This window comes from Polyodon spathula, chromosome 15 (genome assembly GCF_017654505.1).
Source record: "Polyodon spathula isolate WHYD16114869_AA chromosome 15, ASM1765450v1, whole genome shotgun sequence".
Lineage (NCBI taxonomy): Eukaryota > Metazoa > Chordata > Actinopteri > Acipenseriformes > Polyodontidae > Polyodon > Polyodon spathula.
Genome location: NC_054548.1, coordinates 15,014,225 through 15,031,785, shown reverse-complemented (window position 1 = coordinate 15,031,785; position 17,561 = coordinate 15,014,225). Strand labels below are relative to the sequence as shown.

General features: G+C 37.5%; 1 protein-coding gene across 2 annotated transcripts; it reads left to right on the top strand.

The window, feature by feature from the left end:
* Positions 1-981: 981 nt before the first annotated feature.
* On the top strand, positions 982-16,807 carry LOC121327819 (gamma-taxilin-like). Of its 2 annotated transcripts, none has more exons than XM_041272036.1 (10): positions 982-1,090; positions 2,375-2,609; positions 4,315-4,406; positions 5,425-5,595; positions 6,820-7,014; positions 9,091-9,210; positions 9,665-9,739; positions 9,946-10,038; positions 11,636-11,731; positions 13,864-16,807. In XM_041272036.1, exons 1-10 carry the CDS (start codon positions 1,046-1,048, stop codon positions 14,173-14,175), a joined length of 1,434 nt encoding a protein of 477 aa, XP_041127970.1. In that variant the 5' UTR covers positions 982-1,045; the 3' UTR covers positions 14,176-16,807. The 2 variants fall into 2 exon arrangements, with proteins under 2 accessions (XP_041127970.1, XP_041127968.1); XM_041272034.1 differs by lacking the exon at positions 982-1,090 and adding an exon at positions 1,804-2,266.
* The last annotated feature ends 754 nt before the right edge of the window (positions 16,808-17,561 follow it).

The window sequence follows — 17,561 nt, the reverse complement described above, 5'->3', positions numbered from 1 at the left end:
TTAAATATTAAAGTTTACTTTTGTATTTAATTTGTTGAAACAGCCACAACAGTTTTTAAAATCTTTCAAAATGTATAACTTTATGCGGTATCATTATGGCCATATGATGGCTTAATTTTGAAAAATAATCTGACCAAAACCAGGATTAGTTTAATATAAATCTGCTGGGGCACATGGTTTTCAGGGACAAGGGTAAATCACACTGTATTAGAGGAAACAGATAGTACTGTCACACTATTTTAAAAAATTGCCATCAATTACAATGTCACACACCAGTCAAATACTGGGTAAATACTAGTGAGGCAATAGGCATCATTTACAAACCACCAATACATTGTTTAATTTCTAATTGTCCTATTGAAAGATATAAATTTTAGATGCAGTTTATAATAAAACAACAAAGTATTACATAACATGCATAAAATGAAAAATAACATTCAAAAACGAATTTCATACTTTGACAAAAGTATTTTAAACACCCTAGGCGTGTGGACATTGGACCATATTTGAACACCCTGTGTGTTACTGAGTTTATAAAACAGCATCCCTAGCCTACCCCAATCCCACATAGTGAACTGTTTCTCAACTGTGTCAGTCAGAGTGGTAACTGGCTGGTTGGGGACACGTACAGTTGCAGCCAATGAGAGCGCTCCCTTTACGAATAAATATAAACTAGAGCACTTTCTTAATCCACAGTGTCATCAACCAAACGCGTACTGTCGTTGCATTCTACTAGTCAAACACCCACAGTTTATCTGCTATATATATATAAAAAAAAAAAACAGAAAAACCTGGACACAAATGATTGACATGTGACTTCATATTCTTATTCACAATAGCAAGTCAACTAATTAATCCCCATGTTCTGACGTATCTATGACGCCCTGTTATCCTCACAGTCACAGCAGACCTTGCTGATATTTAATCTATTTACTGGAACTGAAAAAACAGCGCTGGGTTTTTCTTTCTCGTTGCATTAAGTATAAGCCCAACCCCTCTCTCCTCTTGTGTACTTTTTTTCCTCGCTATTTTATTTCGTCACATCATGGCGACGCAGGAATCAGCAACTAGGGTCGATTTAAACACTCAGGTACCTCTGTCTGCACCACCAGTCTGTATGTTAAATGTTCAGTTTATATATAAGGTGGTATTAAATTCATGGCACATGTATTAAACCCTCACGGTCCAGTTGTTAACTGGCAGGTGTTAAGACATTAAAACCAGGAGATATGTGTAACTTGCCGAAGTACACAGCAGGTTGCAACTCACGCATTGGGTCGGTGGGGTTGTGTATTTTTGGCGTGTTAGGGGGATGCTGTCTTTTCAAGGGATGTTCACACTTACATTTAATTTAAAACAACTACTGTTAATGCAGATACTACAAGCAGCTTGATATAATAATTTTTCTATTTTATTTATGTATTTATTTCTTTTATTTTATTTTATTTTTCCTGGTGCGGTAGAATTGTGCAAACAAAACTGGCGCCTTACGATCACACAACGACAGCAGCGAGGCCCAAATTAGATTAAAATTTATATTTACACAGTATACCCAGTGCTAAATAGTATTAATACACATCCAGACAAACAACATAGATTTTTTAAAATAATGTAAAAAAGTTTAAACACAATACGTGTTGTGTCGAATCAGGTGATTTATTATTATTATTATTATTATTATTATTATTATTATTATTATTTGTGTCACTCCGCACTTGTATTCTGTACGTGTTTGTTATTTCTAGTTATATAAAAAAATTGAATGTAAACGTTATTAATTTAACATTATAGATACAGTATAATTTAATTTTGTTTCCCGAACAGTTCCACGTTGTGCGTATTTAAGTTTAACGCTTGATTCGGAGACAATCTCATAAACGCATTTTTTTACGTGATGACTTTATTTAAGTTTGAATCCGGACTGTTTTCAAGGCTATGTATGTTTGTTCTTTGTATGTAGCACGGCATATATCTTAAGCACGCTCTGTTTTCGTTATACTTTGTTTAATTTAAGAAGTCTGACAACTACCAATGCGGCTGTTAAATGAGGCGCTGCTGCAGTGAAGCACGTGTTGGTGTGAGTTTATGAAACGTAGTGATAGTCTAGGAAAATAGTTTGCTTTTAAACATTGATTCAAGCGCAGAAAGAAGCATGGTTTGTTGTCCAAGGAGTGCCTGTTTTTTGTGTTTTTTTTTTTTTTTTTTTTGTATTTTGAATCAACCTGGAAACGTCACACCATACAACCTCCTCCAGTTTTTTGTACCAGTAAGAATCGGCATTTTTTTTTTTTTTTTTGTAATGTGTATATTAAACTTATTTTTTTTATGTAATTTATTACTTATTTTACTGGAGCTTTTTTTTTTTCTCCCTCAGTTCACAGAGCGATCAATGGCGACCCCAGGAGTGTGTGGGATTGATGTACTGGTAAGCAGCTCCTGTATAGGTCTAGGTTCTCCCTGCCATGATGGAGCAGGAAGCCTCCTTCAGCATGATTGCTGCACTAAGGAATCCAGAGGAGAAACGCCCGGAAGAGAGGATTCCCGTAATGAGCCTCCAGATGGGCAGCACGACCCAGAGGCTGACAAGAGCAAGGAAAAAAAAGGGCTAGGTATGGTGCGAACCCACCCTTCATTATCGCAATGCCAATCTCACATGTTTTGGTGCCAGGGAACATAAAATGCATTTAATCAGAAGTCTCAATATGAATAATCATAAGGCTATGGTGTAGGGACTGAATAACATCACATTTTCATATCATTTCACATGTTTTCATATATTAAACGATGGGTATCATAATTTGGCACTTCTGCTCTACTTTAGCATTATGGTACAATATGGTGGTATAGCATTTCCTGGGGCATTGTCAGCAGTAACACCTTTTCATTATTACTTTCTATGTTTATTTTTCACAATTGTGTTTTTGTGGCTATCTGACATGGCTCTTTGCAATTGCAGACTAAATCCAGGCAGTGTAAGGGTTCTGCCAGAGTAACAGTGTAGGAAAGAGTCCTTGAGTGGATACGCAGAAGTCCAGATATTTGGAAAGGCCTCCGTTTATTTTCCATCACATACTTTGTTACTCCATCCTCACAATCGAGTACACAAACCACAGATAGCCAATATATGTATATTATTGTAAGAGTTCCCATATCCCTACTCAACTATTAACCGCCATGCTGTACATGTTGCACTCTCTAATGCCTGAGAAAGTACTGAAAGTTATTGCAGGTGATGCAGGAAGATTGGAAACAGCACAGCAAGGTCCAATACATCTTACAGATAGTGTTGTAACTCGCATGGACGTGATACTGCGTCTTTAAAAAAAAAGCTGCTGCTGGTTAACTTATTTTTAATTTTAATGCATTTATTTTTTAGTTGGCCATTTTGATAGAAAGCCAGTACTTGTTTGATTTATTTATATATAATACACATACACTTTATCTTTTTTACTCATTGGCGTTTTATTTTAAGACTCCTCCTGCCTGAGGTTCTAATTTGGATTCAGGCATTCTTGTTGGCCACATAAGCCCTTTTCAAAATTCTAGGACACAGTATTATGGCGTTATATCTAGCCGTATACAGATTTCCCCTGTCATGTTGGAACTCTCCTATGTAAAATAACAGATGTGGGCTCCAAACTGACACAACTACAGGGGTCCTTCTCTCCGGAGAAGGGTCCTGTACCATGCTCTCGCTTTATGACACAATAATAGGGGTCCTTCTGGAAAACCGTTAATTTCATTTTGCATCTGATCAGTTCAATTCCAGACGAGCTTTGGCTGTTTTTATTTATGCTGTACTTTACATTGAGGCTTTTTTTAACTGTATACCTTACTGTTTCTTAATTAAGGTAAGTGACAAATTTGCAGACCTACTTTTTTGTTTCTATGAAAAGCAACAAAAAAACCCCCCAAAACAACCGAAACAGCTATGCAGATCTGTCTGTATAGATGCTGGAAACCTCTATACCCATATTCTTGGTAATTTTTTTGCTTTTGAATTCCTTACACTTATCCTCGTAAGTTATCCAAGGATAGGTCTGTTATGCAGACTTGGTGTGGTAGATGCAGGAATCTTTGTAGGTTAATTAAACGTGATTGTTGCTGCCCAATAAAGATTATAATGGGGGTGTTAGCCCTGTAAAATTTAGAGCCACACGTGTTGGTTATGTTCTTTTTACTTTACCAACAGCTCTACCGATTTTCTAGTAGAAACATGCTAAAGTAATGCTCAGAAGACGGGTTAATACGGCTCTGTGCTGGGTGAAATAACATGTTATGTTTTTTTTTTTCCTTTTGCTTTTTGTGCTACAGGTAAAGAAGTATTATTATTGATGGAGGCACTAAACACACTGGCATCTCCTGAAGAGAAGCTTGCAGCCTTGTGCAAGAAATATGCAGATCTTGTAAGTACTATACTGACTTCGAGGTCCACTCGTAAACTGGTACAGAATGGTGGTGGTGGGGGGGGGGGTTCGCATAACTTTTATGCATAAGTACCAGCAGAAATGGTTCGGTAACTGCCAAAAGTAGGGGTCATCATCTATGTCGCTGTCTAGCTCCACCTCTTCCGACGACAGTTCAAACCATTGATTAGTGTAATTACCAGAAAACGCATTATCTGTTTATTTCAATAGGCTACCACCACATAAAAAAATAGGAAAAAAAAACAAAACAGTTCTTCATTTTATTAGTGTTGTTGAACACGGTAACTAGACGACGCAGTGGTATTGTATTATATAATATATGTGTGAGTTTTAGCGCATAAAAAAAAAAAAAGAAAATCTTAAGGTACTTCATGCATCCAACTTGCAAATGTCATAACTCTAAATACCTTTGTAGAAAGTACATTCACATTCTACTTGTTGCTCTTCATTGACTAGATCAGGTTGTTCTTTTTCATTTTCTACATTTTCTTTTTCACCATCCATTTTGGTTTGGTAGTTTCCACATTCAGTGTCACTATTTTTGCTTGGAAAATTAGCGGCTATTTTTTTCAGTCATTTTAACGTTTCAGCCTCTCGAAGTGCTTAAAACAGAAAACACACCCCTTCAACTTTCTGATTTGTTAAATGTAGTGTCAATATGTAATACAGCAACACAGCTGTCATGTCATTCCAAAATGTATTATTTAACCCAGCGTGCGCAAGTGATGTAGTCTGCTAGCAGCGCAGGCAATCCTTATCGTTAAAGGCACAGTAGCATCTGCAAGACGGGTGGCTCAGAGTTTTTCAGCTGGGCACCGACAACTATGGAGCCGGGCAACCCACCCATATGAAAAGGCCTTAGGAGAACCCTGTATGTGTGTTTGTGTAGATAGATAATGGCAGCCCCTGTGTATCCCGATATCAGTAAATGCAGTGTGTGCTTTGTCATATTACTTGTGTGATCTGATGAGACATTTCCCTTTTTTTATCCTTTTAGCTAGAGGCAAGTCGGACTGTTCAAAAGCAGATGAAGCTGCTCCAGAAGAATCAGGCTCAGATTGTGAAAGAGAAGATTCACCTGCAGAGTGAACACAGCAAGTCCATCCTGGCTCGCAGCAAGCTGGAGAGCCTGTGCAGAGAGCTACAGCGACACAACAAGACCCTGAAGGTGGGTGTGCATGAATGGCAGTGACTCTCTTATGGCCTGTTTGTTGTTTGCTTGAATGGCAATGACACTCGTATGGTATGGTGTGTGTAATCAGAACATGTATAATCACAGAGAATGCTCACCACCTTTTAATCGACTAAACAAAAACAAGCTTCTCGATTCCTAAGCAGGTGACATATAAAATATTTGTAAAACCAAGCACTTCACTAAGTCATTATCGGCCTCTTTACTTCAAGACCAATCCTTTGTCAACTGCTGCTGTTTCAACAACTAATAACGTAAACCATTTGGGATGCTGTCTTCATATTTTCAGTGTTGTGGAAACTCAAAATCTGCCTAAATTATACTTTGAACTAAAGCACAAGAAAAAATGACCCATTTATGGCAGCAGTTTTAAAAAGGTGCCTCCGACACTCTAGGTACTTCAAATTGTCTGTGTTAAATAAACACTGTGTTGCAAATGTGTTGGTACCTTGACACTGACCTCTGACAAAAATGGCTGACATCTTGATGTCACGTGACTTAAGTTTCTAGGGTCAACACTTTCAAGTATTGTTTTTACAGTTTGTACAAAGCGGTATTGTAAGATTGTATTTTCGATCACTCGTTTTGTAGAGTAAAAACAATACAGTTTTACTGTCAATGTTTATACCACAAGCCATATCAATGAGACCGTATTCTATCGGAGAGTTTATCAGCTTTACATTATGCTCCTGGGTATGCTTAAAAAAAAAAAACTTTATAGTTTATTTCATTCCAAAATGGATTACTATTGAGGGTTTTAAAGCTATGGATGAATAGAAAATGTAAATGATGGAAACATAACCACAGGAGAAAGGCATAGGGTGTATGTGGTGGCATAAATATTCTTCAGGATTTACAAGGTAAAGTTAAGAATCACTTGTAGTGTAATTCTTCAGATTTGAGCTCTTCACAGAAATAAGGTGCTGCCAATACAGTGAGGGTCATTGGTGTTGACTGGGCTAATTTAACTTTCCAAGTGATGAAAGAGCTGCTTCGATTTGCGATGATTGCTTCTTTTCCTGGACTCAGTAGAGAACAGACATCTGCACAAATCCAAGGAGCTGTTTCTTGTTGTTTCACTTGAAATGGTAAATTAGTCTAAAGTGATCTTTACCTGTGGAGAGCTTGATCCGAATAATCGGTTTGTGCAGCTTTAATCTTGGGGTTCAATTCATTTACCTGTGTAAGTCTCCTGTGCAGGAGGAAAATATGCAGCGGGCGCGTGAGGATGAGGAAAGGCGCAAAGAGGCAACAGCACACTTCCAGATGACACTGAATGAAATTCAAGCACAGATGGAGCAGCATAACATCCACAACACTAAACTCCGTCAGGAGAACGTTGAACTGGCAGAGAAGCTGAAGAAACTCATTGAACAATATGATCTGCGGGAGGCGGTAAGCACAGGCGATTCGGAGATTCCCTTTAACTTAAAAAATACATAAATACAGTATTATTTTATGTATTTTACCTTTTTCTGCTTGATAAAAATCTCTGTCCTAGTACACACCCTCTGGGCCTGGCCCTCGAAGCACACCAATCCGGCCCATGATCCCCTCAAAACAGGAGCTATAAATACAGAAGAGTATACCTGGACAGCATAGGTCAGGGGTGGCCAACCAGCATCTCTCCAGCTACATGCAGCTCTTCCATTGTGAATTTTATTATGTCACGTGTAGCAGCAGTAAATACTGTGCACCAGATGGAGTTGAGAATCCTGGAGCTTCCTGCTCTGCTTCAGTAACACATACAGTTTTATCACAGCTCTCAAGTCCAATATGTTCAGGCTTGTTGGCTGTTACAGGGGAGTGAAATCGCTGTAAAAAGCTTGCACACTGCAACATATACATACGGTTCCCACAATGTAACTTTTGAAGCAGATGTCTGTATCCTACAAATGCAGCAGCAGTGGTAGAGATCTACCTGCCGCATTAAGGGTTTTGTTTTTAACCAGGTATGGTGCTTTGGTTTCAATACCTAAAAAAATCTAAGCAGAGAATACTAGCTGTGGAGAAGGCGAATCAGATTTGCAAACAACTGCAAATACGTTATGCTTATATCATTGTAAAAACTGCATTTCTATATAACCCCAAAAGTACAAAATAACTTCATTTAGAAAGCATCAGTCACCACTACACGGATGAGCGATCCTTACTGATGCAGCTCCCTGCTTTTGCAAAGGGCAGTTCAACAGCATGCCGGTATACACCGGTGCTTTTTAATGAAGTTATTTTGTGCACTTTTGGGGTCATTGAATACATGAGCTGGAATGCAGTTCTAGCAATGATATTAGCATTTATGTTGTTACTAGCATTTATATCGACTGTAGCCTGTGTAAATATATATGAATTGTTTTCTGTAGAATGTACCACAACTATTTCTGCTGTATTTATCAAATGTCGTTGGTAATTATTTAAATTAAAACTTCAGTAAACAAATAGGAGTGTTTGACGTGGTTCTAGTTCTATTCCTAGTTAAGCTAGTACAACTAAAACCAGTACGCAGCATAGACACCCTCTTCTTGCTATTATTGGGGTCATCCATATTCAAGTCCGACTAACTTTCATTTCACTTGTTTCTGCTGCTTTTTTCAAAAGTTATTGTCGTCCGTGTACTCTGTGGTGACAGTCGATTATGGTCTGTGCTTAAATCCACAATGTCCCTTTCAAAGAAACGGAAAATAGATTGAGTGCCGTGTTTTTAACAAAGTGGAGTGATGAGTATTTTTATGTTCAGAATAAAGACAAAATGCTATGTTTGATTTGCAAAGAGACCATTGCCGTTTTTAAAGAGTACAATGTTAGGAGGCACTATGAGACAGAAAACTGTGAATATCTAAATGTCATCCAGTTTTCTCACACTTTATTTATGTGAGCAAACATCAAAGTTGCAAAAAAAATAAAAATAAATGACAGGTCGATCACCTCCATGCAGTGCATAGGGTAGGGTTTCTAATCTCCAACCAGATGTCAGAAAATTGGCCAGTGAGGTGTAAGCACAGGGGTTACCCTAACATTGACCTGCCCTACCGGCCCCCAAAGGTGTCAGTTTTTTGTTTAGTTTTTTTTTTATTTAATTGTAGCCAGTGATTTTTACCCCATTTTTCTCCCCAGTTTAGAATTGCCAATTGTGTTCTTGTTAATCCTGGTTCACCGGTGCAACCCACTGGCGACTCAGGGAAATGGCAGCTGACACACGTGTCCGAAACGTGTCCCTGCCAAGCCGTCTTTTCGCACTGCGGATTCAGAGTGACCCCATCAGACCTATAGTGCCGGAGGACAATGCAGATCTGAATGGTTCCACAGCAGACCCTCAGGCGGCCTGTCGGCCACAGGGGTCGCTGGTGCACGGTGAACCGTGGATTGCTCTGCTGACCTAAGTCCTCCCTACCCGAACTATGTATACCTTTTTAAATAAGCAATTGTTATATACTGATTATTTATTGATGTATCTGTTTATACCCCTGCCCTCAGCACATCGACAAGGTGTTCAAGCACAAGGAGCTCCAGCAGCAGTTGGTCGATGCAAAGCTTCAAAGAACAACTGAACTCATGATGGAGGCGGAGCACAAACATCAGCAGGAGAGAGACTTTGTGAGTGCCGCACATATTGACACCACACTCTACAACACCCACTATTTGTGTCCTCTAAATTAAAATCGGGTCATAGTACCAAGAATTGAAGTTCTTTAAGCTTCGTTCAGATCTTCTTTTTTTTTTACTAATCCAGTCTCCACAGCGCATTTGCATGTTCTGGTCACTGAAGTCTGAAATCAGCCTTAAATGTTTAAAATCAAATTCTGTCAAATTACGCCCATAGATGTTCCTAAAAAAACTGAACAGCCTTAAATGAGTAGTTTGATAATCAATCATAGCATGCATGCACTTTTACTATCACAATATATGAAATATGGTATTGTTAAATAACTAATATGCTGTTGTAGTAATAAAAATATAATCAAACATTTGTGGCTTGGTAAATTAAAATTTGTAGCAAAACAGGTACATTTATTTGCTTAATCTTTTTTTTTTTTTTTTTTTTTTAAAGCTTTTAAAAGAAGCAACTGAATCAAGGCACATGTGTGAGTTGATGAAGGAGCAGGAGTCCCAACTCAAACAGCAGGTAAAAAACCAGCTGGACTGACAGAATTTATTTTGTAAAAAAATAAATAAATATTGATTTGAAATTTACAAATGCCATTTAAAGCTTTGTGGATTTGAGTATGATACTGTGACCTTTCAACTTATTATTTCAAGGTACAATATTAAGTATTAATATTGAAAAGTACTATTTTTATGTACTATAGTAATTTCTAAATTCATTTGCAGCTTTCTCTGTATATGGATAAGTTTGAGGAGTTTCAGACCACTCTTGCAAAGAGCAATGAGGTGTTCACTACCTTCAGGCAAGAAATGGAAAAGGTAAGTTTGGGTCAAAAAGCCAGCAGTCTGAAAAATGGCCAAATATATTTTCTGCTTTCTGCTGCATAGACCAAGAACCGTTAAAAATGATTTGATACATAAAGCAGTTACACTACTTTATAATTCCACACTGCGCAACTGGAGTTCCCATAAGCAACAAAACAGTGATTAACAGATTACATGAGTCCTGGTATGAGGTCAAGAAGACTAGCTACAGCTCCTCAATTGAAGTGGCAGCACCATCAGTGAACAAAGCAAGTGTCCAATGATGAATCAGGGTTTCATCTGTCCACATGACCATTTAGGAGGGGATTCTGTTATGATGTGGGGAGGCATCTGCTGTGGAGATTGCATGGATTTTGCTGTGCTTCCAAGGGGTGGATTTACTGCTCTTTGGTACATAGACACAGTCTGGGACCCTGTAGTAAGACCATTTGTTGGTGTGGTTGTTCTGATGCAAAATAATGCCCACTGTCATACTGCTAGGATTGTCATGGATTATCTTGAGCAGGAGGTTATGGATTGGCCAGCAAGAAGTCCAGACCTTAATCCCATACACCTTTGGGGCCTTCTAGGACATTGTGTTTATTAGCATTACAGCCCTCCAAATGACAGCAGAGAGCTTGGTGTTGCACTGACTGACGAATGGGACACGATCCCCAAAGATGTAATCTGCCGCCTTATTAGAAGCATGTCCTGTAAATGTAGGTTCCATTAACCCTTTGCGGTCCATTTATTCAGCGCCTGTTATGCACGTCAAGTCCAGTTTATTTTCACATGTGCTGTTTTTATTTTACACGCATGGTTTAAAAGTAATTTTTTTCACAGTAAAACAGGTTTTAAAAGGCATTTCATATCAAAAGCACACTTTGCTGCATCTCCAGCCCAGCCCCCACCCCTTGTTCACTGTATTTTTCTCATACCTCTTCATAGTCGTGCATACTGATAAATCATCTCCTGGTCACTCGTTTCATCACCAATAATGTGATCCAAGTATATTTTTAAAAAGCTCTGCAAATGTCAGTGATATTTTTTGAGAACTGGATGCGGAAGCAGCTATCTTCTTTGTTTTATATCTGTGTTATCTCTCTGTTGTAGGGGCTATGTGTATTGCTCAGATCCGCCCCCCTTTTTTTTTTCGGTCTCACTCGGCCATTGAAAAGTTTTCTCTGCTTTTTCCGGAGAAAAAACTACTAGAGACCTGTGCTTGGCGTCTTTTTGATATCGGACCAGAAAAGGAAAATTGTAATGTCGGACCTAGTCCGACATAGGACTGCAAAGGGTTAATGCCGGAGGAGCCTATACGTGATAGTGAGACATTCGTATGGACAAACTGTCTGCATTTTTACTTTCACGTGACTTTCACATTACTATCGCATGTTCAAACGTGTGTCACGGATGTTGCGCACGTAATACCATTCATTTATATGTTTATTTAATTAAGTTTGAAATGTTGCTTCTTTGAGCAGTGTACATTGGGAGAAAATTCACAATGCTGATTTTTGTCTAGTTTTCATATAGAACTGTTTAAAAAATAAATAAATAATCAAACTGGTGTAAACTTTTAGTAACTGTTGTGATTTATTTTTGTGCACAGATGACAAAGAAAATCAAGAAGCTGGAAAAGGAGACTACTGTTTGGCGTACCAAATGGGAAAACAATAATACAGCTCTCCTGCAGATGGCAGAAGAGGTGAGGCATATGTACATTACACTTTCTCTTTCGGGACCATGCTTTTTTTTCAAACCTTGATACCCTTTGGGGCATTTGGCACAGACTGGATGTGTCATTCAGTTATGAGTAGGGGTGTCGTGATATTAACTTTTTCATTATCGTGATATTAGTCCAGAAATTATCATGATGTATTAAGTATCGCGGTATTACCTGTCCGATTTTTGAAGTAAAAGCAAACTTTTCCCCATTTTTTTTCTGAAAAAAAAAAAACAACAATATTTTGAGACTATCAAGAAACACATCTGTTGCAAGTTGGAACAATTAAATTATTATTTTGAGTTGTTTCTTATTAATTTTACAGTCTTTAAAATGGTTTTATTCTTTTCAGACAAGTGAGGACAAACTTTGCACTTGCTTCAAAGTGAGGCCCTTGGTATTCTTAAATTAATCTCTATGAAAACAAACTCCTTTTTCTGGAAATCAGGCAGTTCTACTGATTAGACATACAAAAATAAGAAACAGAATTATCAATTTGAGTCTGTTTTAATTGTTTAAAAAATATACCCACAATTTTATTTGTATGCTACTAAAATACCCAAACAAATGGCTTATTCAGTTATTCATATTCAAGCATAATTATTACAGTAGCTACATAGGACTTGATACCCTTGAAAAATTCAAATTTTTACAAACAATTTTAACACTTAAAGGCACATTTTAAAGTTACTGCATTAAAAAAAAAAAAAATTAAGATCTTAAATGATCCTGATCCTTGTGAACCTGAATAGTTAAACACTACAGCAAAATAAAGTATCCAGTGTTAGAAAATCCTAATCCTTTGTAGTACTAGCTATCTGACAGGTTGCTTTGCAAAACCACATAAAGCTTTAAAAATACAATAATTATATAAATAAATAAGTAAATAAAAATCTTGGTAGACTTTCACTTCCATTGGAAGATGCTGTTCCCACTGTCTCTCTTTAGGGTGTGGGATGATGGTCACGGAGGGGGACAAACATGTTGGATGTATTTTGATTTTTTGCAGCAATTTCTTTCTTGCAGCTTCAGCACACTGGAAAGCCATCCTCAGTTGCCATGCCATTTGAGAGACTTTTTTAGTTTAGTAACACTTGTATGTGTAAATTACGTTTCTTTCCCTTATTACTAGTCAAGCCATCTAGCAGTGCAGTACTGGCGAATTCTGTGTAAGTCTGCCTTTCAGACTCTATCTTATTTACAATACCATGATCCCACGGTTATCACGATAATATTTTTTTTTTATGAACTGTGTTTTTCAAACAGTGTGTACAGTGAAACAGTCGTGCATCTACGAATTGAGATGACTGTTGGATACTGTACAGTATGCAGGTCGGCTTAAGCAATTTTGCACCACCCCCCCCCCCCCCCCCCACACTTTTTTTTTTTACATACATTGTTATCAGAAGAAAAGCTGTAAAACATGTATGTGCCAGTGTAGAAATTCCTCAGGGAAGGGTGCATTGTTTTAAAAGGGCTAGTGGAGCAATTTTAAACACCAGGTTTTCTATCCACAATCTAGAACTATACATCATCATAAAAGCCACATTGCATAGAAATATGACTTCTGTGTTTAAGTATAGTTCTGCATATACAGATAACATGAATCTGGCCACAGACAATACATATATGGCACAAATAAGCCTCCCTAATAAACATCTGTTTTAAAACAAAAATATTTTGGAATCAGAATAGCTACGAACTGCAAATCCAAAATTGTTGTGAGCCTTTGATACGCATATTTCGCGACTGAAAAAATCTAACATTTTTGGCACTGATATGCTGTTTTCAGTAGTTGTGTAACATCACACAATATTAATGTGGGTGTAATAGTACTGCTAATTTAAACTTTGATTTTTCACCTCAAGTTCTGGGGTCCCCTGCCGGGGGTGGTTTTGCAGGAGCCTTGAGCCGGCCCTGACAGTATGTCTAGTGCATGTTGCTCAGTGTATTCATTTATAATTACATAATGTATATTTTGTATTTAGTATTTTTTGTTTTGTTCATTTTAAGGTAATCAGTTTTACCACATTTGGTATCAGAATGCTTAAAATAAATGGCCATTTAGCCAGGAAACAATTAGTCAGATTATCACTTTTATTTTTTTTATTAAGAAAACTGTACGGGATAAGCATTACAAAGCCCTTCAACTAAAGCTGGAGCGCCTGGAGAAGCTGTGCAGGGCTATGCAGATGGAGAGGAATGATCTGAACAAAAAGATGGAAGTCCTTCAGGGGCAGCTGTCTGAGGGGACTGTACCAACAGAGGCTGCCATGGAGGCGCCCTGCAGCACAGAACAGCCGGGCGAGGAGGAGACTGTGGACTCAGCCAGTGAGGACATGGGCACCCAACCAGACACAGGTGTTGCTGACCAGCCAGGGTGCCTTGATGCCGAAGGCTCAGCCACTTCAGTTAATGTGAACTGAGAAAAGGCCTAAATGTATTTTGTGAAGGTATATATTTTTGTGTAATAATAATAATAATAACAATAATTAATTTGCTCTGTACTTGGTAATTATTGGCTTTATGGTGAGGATTTCTTATTTCATTTTTCTACCACATCTGTATTTTCTTAGAAAATATTGAATTTCATGTGGTTCAAAGTAGCTGTAACTTGCAACGTTCGTAAGTCAACTTTTGCGCACATCTGCCTCATTTGTATTGCCTTGATTTAATTCCCTCGTCTGCAATACCACAGTCTGATATTTGTGGACATCAGCATTTCAGAGGAAACCTAATTTTAAAGGGAATTTACACAGGGCTATATTTCTTTTGGTTTGTAAGACAAGTGAATTATCTTAAGAGTTTACATTTGGGTCATTCAAGTTTTCAGTTGAGAAACCAGTGTAAATATGGTTTGGAATGTTTTATGTTGCATTCTCCAAAGCCAAGTAGTAGTATAATTCTTAAGCTAGACCCCTTGCAAGGTGCAGTCTTTCTTGAAGAAATCAATGCAACGTTCTGGTTAAAGTTTACATATAGCAAGGTAACAGAAAAGGGGTTTAAGACATTTCAGACTTTTACTATGAGCCGTGGTGCTACATGCAGCAGTCTACTTACATTTTCTATAAAATATTTAAGCAAAATTGGAAAGAAAATATCATATTTCTGTGAATCAAATGTTACCTCTGCTTCACAGCTGTCATTCCCATTCTTTATTCCACAAGCCTGCCTTTTAGTATAGTGAATGTTAATATGTTTTTTAATTATTTTTTTATTAATGCAAACTGCTTTCTAAAATTCCTTGGTGGCATGTCATTGCTGTCCATTTTGCCATGATCACATGGTGCCACCTCATGGAATGAAACCCTACCAATGATTCCAGTCAACTGCAGTAGACTTTTACCAACATACAGAACATTGTACAAGCAATATCAATGTGCACATTTTCCATGCAGTAGAATTGTGTACAGAAAGCCTTTCTGTACACTTTCTGTAAGCCTTTTCATTGTAAATCCTTGAGTTGCATAAACTGTTGTTCTTAGAGAGTCTTTTGTTGCCTGATTGAACAGAAAAGTATTAGCATTGTAAAAGTGTACCTTCCTTTTCCATTTTGATAATTACACCACGTGGTTGGAGGAAACTAATGCCCAATGGTAGACATGCACCAAACCAAACACTGTATACCTTCCCAGGATTTTAGTACTGGTATGATGAATGTAAATATGTTTTTTACAAATAGGTCTGTTGCTTTAATTACTCCAGGGCTGACTGTACCTTCGTCCACTTGTTCGTGGTGGAAATACAGGGTTTACTGCCATCCACATTCCTCAGGGTTGGTACAAGTTAATCTCTTAGACTGGACAATTGGAATCCAGGGTTTAAACTCTGAAGGTGGTGTATGTACTTATTTTTAATTCTACTTTACTTGCAAATAGAATTGGCTTCATCTAGACAACACTATATTGGATTTAACTTTGGGACCAGAGAGAGAAAGGAAAATCTATATATTTTTGTGCAAATTATAAATACCTTTATTTAAACCACCATGCTTCTGAGCAGTAGCTTACTCTATGCTACTTAGATTTATTTTTTTGCACTTTTGAGATAACATTTCTAAACCACATGCTTAAAATCAGTAGCGTTTTTGTTAACTTTCTATTTCCTCATTCCTTGTAACAGTACTTGAATGTTGGTGTATTTACACTGCCAAAAACTGAGTGCAATATGTACTGAAAAATCAAGCTTGTAATAAAAACTGTTCCCAAAAGTAGGGAACGCATGGCTGGTAAACTCTCATGTCATTAGTACTTCTGGATGTGAAAAGTTTGGTAATCTACAGAACTTTGGTTTAATTCTCTTACTACATCCATCCCAGACACACAAAATACCGTCTTTTCTTCATTGGGTGTCAATGCTGGTATGCAGGCAGTATTGCCAATGGGTTACTAGTTGCTAACACAATGTCCAGAATGGAATTGATTTATCAGATGAATTATTTAGGTTTTCCAAACTTTGACCATATCAGACCCACTGAGCCAGACTGACGCATTTATATGGAGTCTGGTCCAAAAGTGGGTGGGAGGGAGGTCCTATAGCATTTTGGTAATGCAGATTTTGTGAGCCAAATTCATTGAGTTTTCTAAACAATGTGAATGTGTACGATTCAAAGTAGAAGGCAGTGAGGACTGCGTGATTTGTACTAAGGGTATTGATTGTGTCATTGTTAATTTGACATACCTTATGCTTTTGGTGTAGTCCTCAAATAAAAAAATAAAAAAAATGTTTTCTGACTACCTGTTTCAGACCAATACCAGGATTTATGCCATGTTTGGGATTTTTTTATTAATTTTATGTACTTTTTTCTTCTTTTTATGAAACCCAGATGGTTGTACTTGTTCAAAGAACTGTTTTAAAAGCTACTATATTTGTTTGGGTTGCTGTCATTATTGATGTAATGTGTTGACTTTTTCTGTTTTCCACTAGTATGTAGTTATGCTAGTTTGATTCTCAGGTTATGCAAAAAAACAACAAAAAAATCTACCTCTTCAAGGTTTATACATGAGGCTGTGAAACAAAATGAGGTAGAAATCTAGTTTGTCTTTTTTTAAAGCTTGTTTGCTTTGAAAGATGCTAAGGTGTACCAATAGTCATGTCTTGCTTTCCAATAAACCATTTTGTACAAGTTTTTTCACTATTGTGAATCTAAAATTGTGTTTGTCTTGTCTTTACATAATGTCTTTCACATTTTTACTTCATCTAGAGAACTGCTTATTCAATTTATGTAATTTTGGTTAAGGCATTCTGTAAAAGTTATTGAAATTTTCACAATCTGGGGACATGTAGTATGGAGGATACCTTTTTAGTCCGTATGATGGATGACTGTCATGGTGATCTACTTTGTCATGATACCCTGCCCAATGACCACCTGTGACCAGTTGATCATGTGGTTACCAGAACAATACTAATTAAATGCCACCTGGAGGTAAAGGTGACATTTGCCTTTTTGGTAATAATTCATCATATTTTTACCTAGGGTTTTATTATATCTGTTGCATTTAATGTTTGTCATATACATTTTGTTTTCCACTTCTTGATGGGACCCTCTCGTGGCTATGTTAAAGTCCCAGAGCACTGTAATAATATATCTGTTCGGAGAACTTGTTTTTTTACTCTGCAGCAATGTTTTAAACCTGCCTCTTGCATCCTTTGGATTGGACACTCATAATGTAACTTCTATCAGTGGGAGTTCTGCCAGCCTTCATACCCAGTTGGGACTGAGAATCACAATTAACGTTTATCTGGTGCTCCTAGAAACGAGCAGGAATGATTTCACATTGGTCTCTGTGACAACTGGAAACATGGCATTAGT

What these genes read in the sequence shown, in the direction of transcription:
- LOC121327819 (XM_041272034.1), top strand. Translation starts at nt 2,153, where the DNA reads ATGGTTTGTTGTCCAAGGAGTGCCTGTTTTTTGTGTTTTTTTTTTTTT. An exon ending in CAAGGAAAAAAAAGGGCTAG is followed by an intron (nt 2,610 to 4,314) that starts GTATGGTGCGAA and finishes TTTGTGCTACAG; the next exon opens with GTAAAGAAGTATTATTATTG. An exon ending in TCAGGCAAGAAATGGAAAAG is followed by an intron (nt 10,039 to 11,635) that starts GTAAGTTTGGGT and finishes TTTTGTGCACAG; the next exon opens with ATGACAAAGAAAATCAAGAA.